General features: G+C 37.4%; 2 protein-coding genes across 3 annotated transcripts in view; one reads left to right on the top strand and one right to left on the bottom strand.

Annotated features, from left to right (window-relative positions):
• LOC137281885 (5-hydroxytryptamine receptor 4-like) overlaps positions 1–15,505 on the top strand; it is a 52,757-nt gene extending 37,252 nt beyond the window's left edge. The window contains exon 2 of one of the 2 annotated variants that reach the window (XM_067813587.1): positions 12,255–15,505. In XM_067813587.1, coding sequence (XP_067669688.1) covers positions 12,303–13,757 — 1,455 coding nt within the window. In that variant the 5' untranslated portion in view covers positions 12,255–12,302 and the 3' untranslated portion in view covers positions 13,758–15,505. The remainder of the gene's footprint in view (positions 1–12,254) is intronic. The other variant, XM_067813576.1, reaches the window with a different exon arrangement.
• The window catches only part of LOC137281881 (protein MTO1 homolog, mitochondrial-like), a 142,347-nt gene that overhangs the window by 82,210 nt on the left and 43,242 nt on the right, over positions 1–16,895 (bottom strand). The window lies entirely within an intron of this gene.

Genomic DNA, 16,895 nt, shown 5'->3' with positions numbered 1-16,895 from the left:
CATGAAATTACTTTAACACTGATAAAAATGGTGTAAAACTAGACTCACTCACTCTGTAAGTGTGCCTTCCTTTTCAAAAACATGGCCCTGTCATGATATCCAGGATTATAGTGCTATGTTTTGACAGAAGTCCTCATCCAAGGATCTGAGATACCTATACTTAATGTAAGCTTGGCACATATATATATCATAGAGCATTCAGACTTTTACAACACTAGTTTCAGGCTGGGTAATATGGGGCTTTTACCAAGCTGTTGCTGGCTCTGTAATGGAAAACAGACAGGTATTGTGCCATGAGGCTTATTTCATCTCCATCTTCTTCTATCTTACTGTGCTGTAGTGGTGCAGTTAACAGAGCAGGGGGCCTTTTACATTTATCAAAGGTCTGTGCACAAGCTATTTAAGGGTGGTATAATGCCAGAATCATGTCTTTATGGATGAGGAAGTATGGTATTTCATACATGTGAGACAGGCAAGGCAATTGGAGAGATGAGTGGATGAGGGGATGAATGAGAGTGCAAAACTCAGTGTGTTTGGATGAGTGAGCGTGTGGATGAGGGGATGTATGAGAGTGGAAAACTCAGTGTGTTTGGATGAGTGAGTGTGTGGATGCGGGGATGTATGAGAGTGGAAAACTCAGTGTGTTTGGATGAGTGAGTGTGGGAGTGTTGGGATGGATGCATGTTTTCAAGAATGAGTGAGTGAGTGGATGAATGAGTGTGGATAAGTGATTGTTTGTTGTTTAATGCTACATTCAGCAATATTTCTACTCTGTGTCGGTAGTCTCCACAATCAGGATACAATGTGTGTCAACCCAGTTATGGTCATATCTATGAGTGAGTGAGTGGATGAATGAGTGTGGATAAGTGATTGTTTGTTGTTTAATGCTACATTCAGCAATATTTCTACTCTGTGTCGGTAGTCTCCACAATCAGGATACAATGTGTGTCAACCCAGTTATGGTCATATCTATGAGTGAGTGAGTGGATGAATGAGTGTGGATAAGTGATTGTTTGTTGTTTAATGCTACATTCAGCAATATTTCTACTCTGTGTCGGTAGTCTCCACAATCAGGATACAATGTGTGTCAACCCAGTTATGGTCATATCTATGAGTGAGTGAGTGAGAATGAAAGTGGCTGACATGAGTGAGTGAGTGAGTAGGTTGTCTATAGGCAGGTAAGTTTGCATGAATGAGTGAGTTTGAATGAATGAGTAGGTGAATGAATAAATAAGCATGTGAATCAGTGAGTGTTTGGATGATATAGTGAGCTGGGATTAAGTTGTTTTTTACATTTAAAAGAGTCAGCACACTTTTCAGTGACCTGTGAGTGAAAGAGGTAGATATTCACAATTTGTTCATGTTAAGGAGAGTCTGCAAAGTTGCAATAAATCAAACTGCACTTGATCTCCTTCAGCAGAATATCAATGTCAGCTTGTGCAAAAGTAAGAAAGGCTGCTGCCATATGCTTCTTGGGCAACACAACAATCAATTTGCTATCAAGCATTGATGTCTGAAATTGTCTTTAGCATTCCATGCTTGTTGCAAGAAGTGACCTATTGGGTCAGGGGGTCGGTCTGCTCCCACACCATTGTATCCCAGTTGCATAGATCAATGCTCATGATGTTGATCACTGGATTGTCTGGTTCAGACTGGATTATTTACAGACTGCTGCCGCAGGAACAATGCTGAGTGTGGAGTTAAATAACAAAAAAAAAAATACTTCTGTACAAACCAAATACTTTTGAGATAAATTTTAACTTTATACCCACAGAACATATTCTGTGTATGCTTAATCAAATAACCATCTTTTGTTTCCTTTTGAAACAGGTAAGAAACAACTTGGCTGGATCATTGTAATATGTTTTCATGATGTTGACTTTGCATCAAATATACACTCTTTCACTGCTAAGTGTGACAAAATGAAGCAAAACCTTTAAAAACATTAAAATGTTATCTCCTCACCAGTTAATTTTTGAAATTATTTTTTTTTATCCTTGAAACCTTGAAAAACTTGGAAATACATATGTAGTTACATAATAAACAGTTTGGTGGTAGATGAAATTTACCCAGAAAGACTGCTTTCTGTACAACTACTAACAGTCATGGTAGAATTATATCTTCAAATTCACATATTTACTTAATTTTATGCAGTTTTTGCAATATGTCTTAAAATCTTTACAACTAATAGTAGCATTCATTCCTCTTAAAAGTTTTACAGTAAAAACAAAAGCAAAATATGCACAGATTGTTTACTAAAAAATTTATATATCAAAACCACATAAATCCATACTGTTATAAATTCATACACTTCAATACTTTCATGTTAATGCTTAGTTCCTATCACTGCATGATGAAAATCAGATTATATTATCTGTTCAGACTTCATATCAAGCAGTTTGTTTTATTTGTTTGTTATTCTAATGGATAGAGTGTGTTTATTTTTATGCCACATTCAGCAATATTTTATCTATTGAGGCTGGATCAGACAATCCACAATCAACAACATGATCATCAATCTACCCAACTGTGATATAAAGACGTGTCAACCAAGTCAGTGAGTCTGACCTTCCGATCCAGTTAGTCGCCTCTTATGAAAAGCGTTTGTAGCTTAAGTTCAGTTCTAACCTGGATCTTCATGGGTGCTTTTGACACTAGTATGATGATTAAAATATTCTCTTCTCAAGTTACAACATGCAGTTAAAGGGTTAACTTATGTTTCTAACTGCCAGATACATTATGCTTGATCAATCACCTTGTATATATTGTGCTGAGTCTTTTCCAAGTTGTAGCCTGTTACCTGTTCCACCGTTTGTTTTTGTTCAGGTGTAGAGTACTACAGCTAAGCTATGAGTATTGTTATATATATAATACACCTCATTATCTTAATCTACTTACCTTGAACTATTGTTATTCAGGGTTAAGGTGAGAGAGAGAAGAGAAACTTGTTCCTGTAATCCTCAGACAAGTTTCATTCTCAAATTCATCGGTTACTTTAAGCCTAATGTTTTCCTTTTCTAAGGATTGAGTGAGTATGATTTTATTCAGCTTTTAGCAATATTTCAGCAACATCGCGAAACACCAGAAATCGGTTCGATATATTTGTGCCCAGTTGTGGAATCAAACCCTGGTGTTTGGTGTTACAAGTACCCAGTTGTTTGAGGACATTCCTCAGCAATATAATACCACTGTAGTTCATCGTCCCATATGATACCAGTGTAGTTCATCGTCCCATATAATACCAGTGTAGTTCATCGTCCCATATAATACCACTGTAGTTCATCGTCCCATATGATACCACTGTAGCTCATCGTCCCATATAATACCACTGTCGTTCATCGTCCCATATAATACCACTGTAGTTCATCGTCCCATATAATACCACTGTAGTTCATCATCCCATATAATGCAATGGTAAATGTTGAGACAATGTTTCCTAAAGGTCTACAATGTGTTGTCTTGTTCTGGTCTGTCAACACACGCATTGTTTATCCAGTGCAACAAGGACTAAGGTAATCTAAGGAATAACAAGCTAGTAACCAAGAAGTACTCATCATATGTTATAGTTAAATTTTGGAATGAGTCAGGACTCTTCGGTGCTTTTGTTTGTTCATATTTGAGAAGATGATAATGAGGGTATTGACAAAATGATGCGATCATCATGACACACAATGTGGCGATGAAAACGTTGACAATGATGATGATGATGACGATGACGACAATGATGACGGTGATGACGATGACGATGATGATGATGATGATGATGATGATGATGATGATGACATTAACATCAGCAAGAATGAATCAAGACATAAACAATCATCTCACTTGACACAAGAGACATGGCTCGCATCAGTGAATATGCTCCACGAGTTGTGCACAATATTTATTGTTTCTTATCATTCCCTGCAGACCTGGGAATCATTTACATGACTCATTAACAAGCCTAGACAAGTACATTTATGTCACTAATATGAGTGATAAGCTAGGAGAAAATGGAGATGATACAAAATTAACTTGTTGATACTTGTTGAGTTACGAGCCGTTTCAGTTGAAACTGTTTACAATATGTTTTTCTACCAATTCGTTAAAAATGCTTAGGAGAGGTTCTTTTTGTTATGTTTATTTGGGAAGGATAAACATGCAGTCAAACGGCTCCCAGCCAACAAGTGTAATGTTTTTGATATGTGTTTTTTTCATAATTTGGATGTCAGTAAGCGATGATAATACTGATAGATGGCAAATGGCAAAATGCATTCAAAATGTTACCGAAAAGGCAAATAATATTAAACAACTTATGTACTAGATAGGCATTTCCTCTCATCAGAGGAAACTTTTGCAAACAAGTATAGAGTATCAGAGCATGTTTTTGATCTGAGTTAAAAGCAGCCATGCTACAGTCAGTGCTAAAAGCACACACAACTGAGAGCACAAAAAACAAACTTGATACAGGCAGAGAACTACAAGCAGACATGACACAGACAGGGCTAAAAGCAAACTTGATTCAGACAGTGCTAAAAACCAGACATGATAGAGACTTTGAGCTGAAAGCAGATGTGATACAGATAGATAAAAGCAGATGTGATACAGACAGATAAAAGCAGATGTGATACAGGCAGATAAAAGCAGATGTGATACAGAGAGAGATGATGATGATGATTCATGTAACATATGTTAGATTTGGTTCAGACAGAGCTAAAAACAGACATGATACAGACAGAGAAAAGCAGACATGACACAGAAAGAGAACTAAAAGCAGGAATGATACAGACAGAAAGATAAAAGCAGACATGATACAGACACAGAGCTAAAAGCAGACATGATACAGACAGCTAAGAGCAGACATGATACAGACAGAGAACATAACCAGACATGATACAGACGGAGAGCTAAAAACAGACATGATACAGACAGCTAAGAGCAGACATACAAACAGAACTAAAAGCAAACATGATACAGCAGGCATGATGTAGATAGTTTTAACACATGTGATACAGGCAGACCTGAAAGCAGATATGACCCTGTTAGATCTTAAACACAAGATAGGACATTCTTCATTAAATTTCCTCTGCATGGATAGGCACAAAAACATGTTGCTATTCAGATGAGTAAATAAACACTTTGGTGAGTGCTGATTGGTTTATCATTGGAGAGATAGTACACAGAGAGAAGAACATGGTTTAAAGTTTATGTCAGTTGTGAGGTACCGGGTGAAATGCACCTGAGCACTCTGTAGTTCAACAAAGAAATTAAAGAACACCCAAATTTTATCTAACCACAGTCTGGACTGACTTTTGGGTACAGCAACATGGCAGGATTTTACCTCAAGTCTCATGTATAGAGGTCCCCTAATTATTAGTTTTAAGGATCCTTGCAGGCAATATGAGGGCCCTGTGAAGTAACAGTGTAGAAAACTGTATGTTTGGATAATTTCTTTGGAGCCTGGAATGAATGATTGATCATGTGGACTGGTGGTTGAAATGATGCAAGTAACTGCTCTGAAAGAAACAACCAAATACTTAGCAAAGCTGCGGATCTAGTGGGTACACATTTTCTTCCCACAGTGGTTACTTATCACATCTTCCTACGTAACCTCTGTTCTAATACGACCCTTTCATGGTGCGAGTGTTGAAGGCTCGTGATTGGAGGCAATCAGATTTAGTAGTGCAATCAGCGACCTTGTTTCAAAAGTGATCCTTCGAAAGATGTTGGTAATTTCTGGATGCATCGTGAAAACTATGACCTCTTCCCGAGCGCGATACTGAAATGTTTCTTCTAGACAGAACTCAGTCATGTCATTTTTGTTTCTCCACAGTGCCTGCATTTGTCAAGTAGAATCTAAAACACGTGTTCTGATAGGACAGAAAAAAAGGGAGATAAATCTGCTGCTATTTTTTGCCACTAGGGGATTTTATGAGAAGCGCGAAATATGCCCATATTAGAACAGAGGTTCGTAGGAAGATCTGACAAGTAACCTCTGTGGGCAGAGAATGGTGGGAACAGTGATGAATAATATTGTGTATCCCTGGAAGCACTGAATTGTTTTCCTGGACCATTCTCTACATTTGTATGTACTGGATGCACATCTGCATGTCACATAAAACCTTGACAACACATCCGTTCACTTGTGGGCTCTCTTTAAAGTTTTAGGGGCAGTATGGTCAATACAATTTTGTCATCGTGGATAACACCTTCTTGTTTACTGCATGGAGTGACATAATAATATAGATTCTTACATCATAATAAAGCCAAAAGTGACCATTGTCCATGATATGGTCACCTTCCTTCAGTTGCCCTGAGCTATCTTTATACTGTATTGCCATAAAGATGAGACACACTCAGGATTTCATGCTAGTCTTAAATCTAGAGGTATGATATTCTAGCTATTTCTCTGGTCTTTGTCAAGTTTTATGATCTTGTGTTAAATGTTTCATAAGTTTAGCTGACATGGAATATATTGGCAGTAGAACTAAAACTCATTTATTCACACATGCATAGATGAAAAACATTCGAAAAAATCTTCACTCACTCAGTCACAACTTAAATACTGCAAATGGAACCAAATTACTCTCACTCAAGGCTGAAATACACCTGGTTGATTACACTCCCTGAGTCACCCTGAGTCACCCTGAGTCACTCTCGCTGGAAATACAGTTGATGCCGGTAAATTACACTCCCTGACTCACTCACGGTTGAAATTCAGTTGATGTGGGTACATTACACTCCCTCCCTCACGGCTGAAATACAGTTGATGCAGGTAAATTACACTCCCTGACTCACTCACAGTGGAAATACAGTTGATGTGGGTTAATTACACTCCCTCACTCATGGTTGAAATAGAGTTGATGTGGGTAAATTACACTCACTCACTCACTCAACCTGGCATTAAAGCAAACCAAACTTACTCTCCTCAGTATATTGATCACAAGAACACCTAAAGCAGGTAAAGAATTCCCGCTTCCTCAGTGTCAACAAACACTGAGAATTATTAACAAATATAATAACTATTAGGAAACAAACCACTAATCAAGTACTACTAGTAATACAACTACGAATGTTGAGGAAATATACATCTTTACACCAATGAAATAAAACTGAGCAATTTGTTAAAAAAGTAACCAGACACTTGCAAAAAAACAACATCATTTTAAGAGAAACAACATATAAAATTATGGCTATTTAGATGTTTAGATGTTATGGCTGAACTGAGTTCAATTTTGAAGGAATATGCCATTTCAAAAGAGCATCACTGGTTATTACCATCAACATTAGTAGTGGTACGGAAAGCAGTCTTTCATGTGTAAAACCACCTGCCACAAAACTGTATATTAATTTTATGTCATGAGAAGATGAAAGAATATGCACTTCAACACGTGGACATGTTTGTTTTCTACTGGTATGAGATGTGGTTTTCAATTTCTTCCTAATTACAAAATTTGGGATTTAGGGGTCAAATCAGTATCCATAAGGTGTTTATTTTCTACATGTTTACAGGTTATGTTTCACAAAGCCATTGTTGCACTTCTCCATGTGTCATGGGGTAGCCTAGTGGTTAAAGCGTTCATTTATCACACCGAAAACCCAGGTTCAATTCCCCACATGATTACAATGTGTGAAAGTCATTTCTGGTGTCCCAGCCAAGATATTGGTGGAATATTGCTAAAAGTGGCATAAAACCCAAGTAACTCACTCACTACACTACTACAATCATAACTAGACTCATGATCATAAATATGCTTCAACACTCATGTCCCACAATTGTGATCATGCTGTTGATCACTGGATTGTACTCTTGACCTATAATCAAACTGTATGTGCCCTTGCCTGTTTTAGAAATGCCCATCCACTGATCGGACATGAGTGAGAATGGTTTTATGCGGCTTTCATACAGGATGTCCCTTTAATTGGGTTTCACCTGTATACATACAGGGATTTGAACCATGGTCCTTGGTGATGACTGTATATTTTCACCATTAGGCTTTCACCATTTTCATTTCGAAATTGTACATTGAATGTATTTATAACTGTTGACAATTTGTTTGCATTGTTTAAAAACAATGGTAAAGGAATAATGTTAAAATATGGCTTTTAACCACTAAGCTGTCCCACTCCACTTAAAGAGATTCTTGATATTGGTACAGTGAAAATATATTACAACTGTAGACAATTCCTTTATATCAATTTTTAAATAAAATCAAAGAGCACTTTAGCACTAGGCTATCTTACTCATCTTAAAAACATTCTTAAAAATGCCCATTGGAAATATATGAACAGTTGTAGAAAATGTCTTCAATTTAAACAAATTGCAAACAGAAGCTACATTGATTTTTTTTATGAACATAAAGATATTGCTGGATTTCTTCTAGTATTCTACAAATATTAAACGCAAACAAAGTCAAAGGAATCATGTTAACAGCACTTTTACAGCAGTCCTCCCACCATGGCCAAAAAAGGCATACCCACAAGCACATAATCTAAAGAAGTCATTTCTATGCTGACTGACCTCTCTCAGAGAACAGTCATCCATTCCTCTCCCTGCCTTTGATCTTGACAGCTTTTGCTGATCAGCAAGATGTCTATGACATGAAGGATGAATAACAAGTACATTTCCAGATATGTCTTCAATCTGTGTCATCTGTACGAAACTGACAAGCTTTTGCAGGAAATATTATCTAATAATGGTAATATTGAATTCCATAGTCTTTTGAGAATTCATTCCCTGTCTTTTTTATGTTTAAAAAAATATGTCATCAATCTGTGTCATCTGTACAAAGCTGACATGCTCATGCAGAAAACTAACTAAAATTGATCATACAGGTTTTTGAGTACTTATTCTTGAGTTTGACTCTTTTTAAATCATTTGAGAAAGGTGATGCTTTTTTGATGATCAGTTCCCAAAAAAGAGTAGGCTTGGGTGGCCCAGAGGTCAAGGGTGCAGCTAATTACTGTGCATCCACTGTCTGTGTCAGAAATATGGGGTTCAAATCCAGTTTTAACTGGATTTTGGTTTATTTGCACTTGTGATTTCACCTTAGCGGCAGGCATATCTTTTGAACTGAAAGTAGACAGCAGTGGGGGATGACAGTAGAAGGCTTGTATCTTACTTTAGTTAAATGTAGTTAGACGTACCTGAGCACAGTTCAACTTACAACATCGATCACCCAAATTATGACCCTTATACTTAGAACCTTAGCAAAGACATGATTTGGCCATGATTAGACAAAATTGTTTTCAACATGTTCAAAATGTAATGCCAAGACCCCAGTGTTACCAGAGTTAGAACATGGTTGACCCTAGTTCTTCCTAGTAGACTGTCACTGACCCGACTACACCATTGTGTTGACTGTACTACACTGTGGTAACATGGCACTATCATCAAACTACACTTTACCTAGGTTTAAATCACTATGGTACAGTAGAACAACATTCATGATGGTAAGATGTGACTGCACCTTAAAGTTGAGTAAATAAGTCTGGATAAATGCAGCTAACTTACTCACAACCTCACAACCTCACAACCTCACAACCTCAAAAAAATAAACCAGGTAAGATCTTCAGTAACCTAGGCTTGTCACAAGAGGTGAGTAACAGGATTGGGTGGTCAGGCTTGCTGACTTGGTTGACACATGTCATCGTATAATAATTGCATAGATTGATGCTCATACTTTTGATTACTGGATTGTCTTGATTGTACAAACTCGATTCTTTACAGATCATCGCCATATAGTTGGAACTTACTCACTCATGGCATAAGATCATGTCAATGCTTTAAGTGGTCAGTCAGTGAATTCTAGTAAGAAATATATTCAGTCACTCAATAGCGAAATTGTACAATATGGATCCATATTCATTTTGTATTCAATTCATAGAAATGATCTCTTTAGGATGGGTGACTGGGTGGGTGAGCTGTTTTTACAACACTTGCAGCATTGTTCCTGCAATATCACAGCAAAAACTGGCATCACACTTTGTACCTGTGTGGTTATTGAACGAGCTGACACTTTAACCATTAGGCTACCCCTCTTTAAGGTGAAAAGTCAAGTTCAAAATATGTTTCAAGTTTAAATCAAGTATAAAATGAAACTGCCGATTGTTTTACATTACAATCGAGTGTCATATTTTATATTATTGTATTTAAAGCAATATTGCAAAACAGTGAAGGCATTGGAAGATTAGACTCAGCAATATTGCAAATACATTCTGCTAATATATGAAACTTCAGTCAAGTGGTATGGAATTCTGATAATTTATTAAAAATCTGCTATTCAAAATTAATATTTTTCACAGTGTTAATTCATGTATGAAATGTTTTCGAAATAATACTCACAGGATTAAGTGAAGATGGTAAAAAAGATCTGTCCTGCTTGACATTTGTCGATCAATACATTTGGCAACGAGCAGCATGGCTTCAACTTTACAAGGCTCGTTAACTACAATGTTGCTGGTTTAACTATGTCGGTGTAACAGAGAACAATTTTCTTATCGGTTCTCTCAATAACCTCAGTATGGAAATTTGAAACGATGAAAATTTAAATGCATCACTTTGACAATCATTGGATTGTATGGTCCTGACTCGATTTGTCTACAAACAACATCAGAAATACAGCTCAAACAAATATATGCTCATTATTCAGTGACAATTATACAATCAACTCGGCTTTTAGCAGATATTTCTCATGAATGTGGAAAGAGTTTTGTCGCTTTTATTTACTGACATGGTTTTAACAACGTATACTAACAAGGCTTCGTGCAATGCAAGCATTTCAAACTCAGTGCTTCTGTTAATGTAAATTGAGTGACAATATTTCTTTAGTTTATTGTTGTCAAAAGCCTGTACAATTCTTCACTAAAATGAGAAATTCATGTTTGATGATAATCCAGATACATCTTTTTGTCAGAATAAATGACACAATCAAGTTTTCAAATGACGTTTTCATAAACTTGAACTGCATTAATGGGTTGGTCAGGTAAAATAATAATCTAACGGTCTTGTAACAAAGTCTTGCCGATATTCTAAATGGTCTAACTGAACCATACGAGGTTAAACTGCACTGGAATATATAGGGTAACAAGTAGCACCCGCCTTGTCCTAAACCTTCCTGTCATATTTGAAGGGGATGAAATTGACATTTTTTCATTCTTACGTAAACTTTCTTCAAAACCATTGCCTGAGTGTGCAGATCACCCATGCTAAGGAGGCTATATTTCCAACAGACAAACTGGCATTGATAAAGAGCTGTGAGCATTTCTTTCAGAATGTTGTTGTAATCCCGCTTCTATTCAGAAATACCAGTAGTCCTGTGAGGGTTGGAAATAGATTTCTTACACATAAAAATCATTTAGTAAATGGGAAAAGATGGGTAGGGTGAGGTTGCCATCTTTGATTGTATCGACAGTGTCAGCTGTGATTAAGGTAACTTGCTTGAGATCAATAAACTTGAATTACCAACATGAAGGCAGCAAGAGGTCACCAACATTTGATACACTGATGATCTGAGGTCTGGTTTTGAGGTTTGAAATAAGTAATGTTGACATTTTAATTTATCAATATCAGAGAGTTAGAGAATCGAAGCAGGCCTATAAGAATTTATGATTGTTGTAAATGGCAATGGTACTGCTCTATCTTCATAACTGCATCAACAAGTACTATGGGATTGTTAATCTGATAGTACTGTAATGATAGTACTGTAATGATAGTACTGAAAGGTCATTCTGCAACCTCATGGTATCAAGCAGCGATTCATAAGCACATACTGTAAAAGAAGTCAGTATGGAACAACACACAGTGCTTTTAGAACATTTCTTCATGAATATGCCAAGTGCGTCTTCAACTTTCATAACTGAACATCATATTTACAAAATTTAAAGGGAAACCTCTGCATAACATTGTTCATTAGAAACTAAATGAACTTCTGAAGATTCGGGTTAAATAGGTCTTCAGCAACCCATGCTTGTCATAAAAACTGACTAAAAGAATTGGGTGGTAAGGCTTGGTGACTTGGTTAACAAGTCCCAATTATGCTCATGACATTGATCACTGGAATGACTGGCCAAGACTCAATTATTTACAGACTGCTGCCTTACAGCTGGAATATTGCTGAGTAGAGCACTAAACAAGAAGTAAAGAAACTAAAAAACATTTTAAAATCATTAATTTCAAACATTTATTCACTTGTTGTTCCCCAAATAAAAAAGAACACGCCTTCGCACACTAAATACTTGAATTATGTTGATGCAGTTGATTTCTGTTTCAGGTGTATGAGTCAGGATGACCCTCCAGGTGTTGCACGTCGTGACCTTCCATGATGATGATCGTCAACGTATCAGTTCACTCTCTCCCAGACTCCATCGTTGCTCGTAACAGTGGGGAGTATGTTGTCCCCACCCTCTCAGAAGCCAATCTCAAGTCGTCCACGGAAGCCATCATGCCAGGCGGTCCTAACAAGCACCAGGAAGCCTACTATCTTTATTTTGTAGGCATCCTCGGGATGCTGCTGAACATCACCGTCATCATCTGTATAGTTGTCAGGAGGACATTACGCAAAATGACTAGTGCGTTCCTGATCCATTGCTGTTTCTTGAACTTTGTAAAGGCCATGTTTTGCATTCCATTTGGAAGTAATTTACTATCAGTGGAGGAGCCGACATCATGTGCATTACAAGGGTCTGCATACATTGTTGTCAACACAGCATCAGCTTTCAATCTTGTCGCGATGATTTGTACTGAGGCATACACATTTGGCGAAACAAACATTGGAGGGACAGCCCAGGGTACTCTCTGTTGTGTGCTGTTCGGGATTCTTACTGTGTATATCACAAGTACTATTCTTCACCTTGGGCCAACTCTGATTGGTGGAAACATAGAGTTCAACGATAGAATTGGTATTTGTACTTTCAAGATAGGAAAGGCTTCGGGATATATTGCCTATGTGATGATGATTCTGATCATTTCATTAGCTCTTGTTTGTGCTACTCATTTTCTGTGCAAATTCTATAAAGAAATTCAACTCAATCAACCAAACCGAGTCTCAATGCTAGTGAGGACTTCAATCACAATCATGGATCAGCCGAAACAGACAGCTAGCAGTGTTCGCGAACTGATAGAAGAGTCTTCTCACAGAGCTAAGATATTTGTCATGACAGCCATTATGTTTGTGGTGTGTTGGTATCCGTTCTTCTGCCTCATTCTTATAGACTTTACATACAAAGTTTCACCAAAAGTTTACCAAACATTCAGCTTTATCGCCTGGTCCCAAGGGACTCTTGAACCAATCCTGTATATTCTCTTTGACCGCAAATTGAACCTTCTGTCGCGATTTGTCTACTGTGACCATTATCAGCGGTATAACAGAGAGCACATAGCCAGTCTCATGGCTCAACACCGACAGCGATCGCGTCCCAATTCCTCCTCCATGGAACCAGCAATGGATCACTTTGCTGGAGATCAAAATCTGTCCATGGACCATCAACTAGCCATAGATCACAGAGCACCCATGGATCGAAATTCATCGATGGACCGATCTTCTACCATGGAGAGAAGAATTCAGTGTAGGCATTGTAGGTATGAACAGGAAAGATATGACAGTAAGTTTGGACAAAACCGATATGACAGATATGAACAGGACAGGTATGAACAGGACAGGTATGACCAAGAGCAAGATGAATTGGATCGCCAGAGCAGAAGTCAGTCTTCCTCCATGACAAGGAATGAGAAAGGTCTGCCAGACACGGGTCATTCCATGGAGGTTCAATGTTAGACTTCTGTGAGCTCTCTCAACTCTGAATATTCCGGTTGACCAGTCCTCCCAAATTGGTTACCATGGGTAAGCCTCAAGTAGGCCTTTTGTTCACTCACAGTGTCTCGGTTTACCCAAAAGAAGGACATCATGGTTGAATTCAAGTGATATCATGGTTAACCCATAGATGGGTTTTGTATTCAGTTGGGGCACCATGGTTTAACCGTAATTGGGTTTTGCATTCAATTAGAGTACCATGTTAGCTCATCAGTGGGTTTTGTATTCAGTTGGAACCATGGCTAGCCAATGGGTGGAATAGGATGTTTAACCTACATGTGGGCTTTGTGTTTAAAAGGGCTATCAGTTTAACCAATGTTTGGAATTGGACTGTTTACACTTGCTCGGGTTGTTCTTACTCTATCAGAATACCACAGTTAACCCACAAGAAGAATTGTGTCCACCAAAGATTCCACTGCAAGAAATGTGTCTCTGAGGACAAAAGATGAAATAATGTTCAAGAAAGGATTTGGACAACTTAAGTTAACTCAAGATTGCTTGTTTAATTGGGATTAGCTTTGGTGTATTCCACAAAGGAATAGTAAACAGCTATCACTGCTGATTTGGGTGTACTAAAATGGGATACATAGTGCATTCCACAATGGCATACTCAACATCTACCATTGTCGGTTTTGATGTATCAAGATGGGATAAATGGTGCATTCTGCAATGGAATAGTAAACAGCTATTGCTGTTGCTGCTGGTTTGGTGGTATGAAGATCAAAAAACAATGGTGTAACCTATCATGGACTACTAAACATCTATCATCGCTGGTTTAGTGGTACGAAGATTGAAGAACAATGGTGTATTCTACCTTGGAATACTAAACATCTATCATCGCTGGTTTGGTGGTATGAAGATCGAGAAACAATGGTGTATTCTTCTGTGGAATACTTAACTTTTAACACTGCTGGTATCGTGGTACGAAGATCGAAAAACAATGGTGTATTCTTCCATGGAATACTAAACATTTATCATTGCTGGTATCGTGGTACGAAGATTGAAAAAGAATGGTATATTCTATCTTGGAATACTAAAAACATCCATCATCGCTGGTTTGGAGGTATGAAGATCGAAAAACAATCATGTATTCTTCCATGGAATAATAAACATTTATCATTGCTTGTTTGGTGGTATGAAGATCGAAAAACAATGGAGTACTCTACCATGGAATACTAAACATCTATCATTGCCAATTTACTGGAATATGAAACATCCTACACTGGTTCTTTGGTAATGTGAATAATAAAGGTGTATTCTGCCAAGTATTACCAGACATCATTATTTGGTTCACAAGAAAACAAAACATCTACCATTACTTGTTTAGTGGAATCACAGTGGTGTAATCTATTTCATCACTGATTAAGCATGACTGGATGAAGGCTTTCCTGTGGATTAAAGATGTCACAAAAACAGAATTGATGCAGTTTACTGATCCTGCGCCAAGGACCATGTGAAAACGTACTGTTGTCAGTTATAGCTGACCAAAATATAGCAGGTTTTGAAAGTCATTACTGAAGAGCATCAATACATCAGTGATTCTGATGTGAGGTTCAGACAGTCTGGTTCAATAACAGTGTGCAAATGATTGTAAATCTTGTGTTCAAGATAGTGTCAGATTGGTTCATGGAGTGCCAGTGATTGTAAATCTTGTATTCAGACAGTATCAGGATGGTTTACAGTGTGCCAGTGATTGTAAATCCTGAAAAAAATCAGTGTTCAGTGTCATTCATTGTTCAAAGGATAACAGACATCGTTTGTGAAGGATGAGCTCAAGGATGTCCTTGAAAGTTCTTGCTAAGGAATACAATTATCAAAGTATACTGGTGTCTGTGGACTAAGCTAAATGTTTCACAGTCCATATCAAGTAGGATCTGTCATATAAACAAAATTTTAATGGACTCTCTAAATAAAATTTGGAATGTTAAATACCAGTAGCATATTTATCAGATATCATTCCACTGTTTATAATCAGTTTTCAAATATGTCGACAGAAATTAAGGGGTTCATCACCCAAAATTAGGAATTAGGATTTACAGTCAATAATGTTTGGATGGCATGTTTTCTGATCAGATAGTCCCTAGCCCTCCTTGTGATGCTAAAATCCTAAATGAAACAGGACTTGCTGGGTAGCCTAGTGGTTAAACCATTCATTCATCCAGCCAAAGACAAGGATTACAATGTGTGAAGCCCATTTCTGATGTCACTTGTTGCTCCTTGAAACTAGTAAGTTTTCCCCATCACACTGGGGCTCCTTTTCAAATTAAATGGGTATATGTGCTACTATCAAAATTACATGTATATTAAATACATCCATTAGTCTAAGATGGGCAAGCCCCAGACTTCATATTTACAGATTCATATGAATACATGTTTCTGGGGTTTAATTTTTTGGGTGTGTCAGTATATTGCCCATGCTCATGCAATTCAACAATGTGGTAAATATATAGTACCTCCCTAACTATGGGCTTCCCTTCAAAATCTGTCTGTGGCACTATGATACACGTGAAATAAGGATTGCCCTCTAAGGATTAGACCAGACAATATTGAGATGACATCCTTTAATGAAAGCTGTTAAAAAAGGGCAAATTGTCAACACCTATAGACACTACCACCAAAGATAACAACTTTATGACTTACTGTTTCCATCATATTAACTATCTGCACTGAACATGATTGATAGTACCCAAGTTTTCTTTTGAACACTTTTATTTCCAAAAACTCGCACGCAAATAATGTGTATTGACTTTTCCAAATGACACTCACAGTTCAGAGACCTTTCACAGCTTAAATAGGTTTAAATGACATGTCTCTCTAGACGTCTTGATATTTTCTGGTTTATGGCAAAAAGGGCACTTGCTGAATGCACCTTATTTGTTTCCAGGAGACGTGGACATTAAGCTTGCATTTTACTTACGAAAATGATTCCATCTGATGCAAATTTGAGCTTCACAAAACATTCCCTGATAACATAGAGAAACTGTTTCAAAACTCAATCTCCAAAAGATAAAATCCTTTAGCCAAACATATATTATGTATTTACACTAATTGCACAGCTACTGTAAGAGCACCTGTTGACCTCTATCTGGATACATGCGACTT

The sequence above is a fragment of the Haliotis asinina genome, chromosome 1 (genome assembly GCF_037392515.1).
Source record: "Haliotis asinina isolate JCU_RB_2024 chromosome 1, JCU_Hal_asi_v2, whole genome shotgun sequence".
NCBI lineage: Eukaryota > Metazoa > Mollusca > Gastropoda > Lepetellida > Haliotidae > Haliotis > Haliotis asinina.
This window is presented reverse-complemented; position numbering and strand designations above follow the sequence as displayed.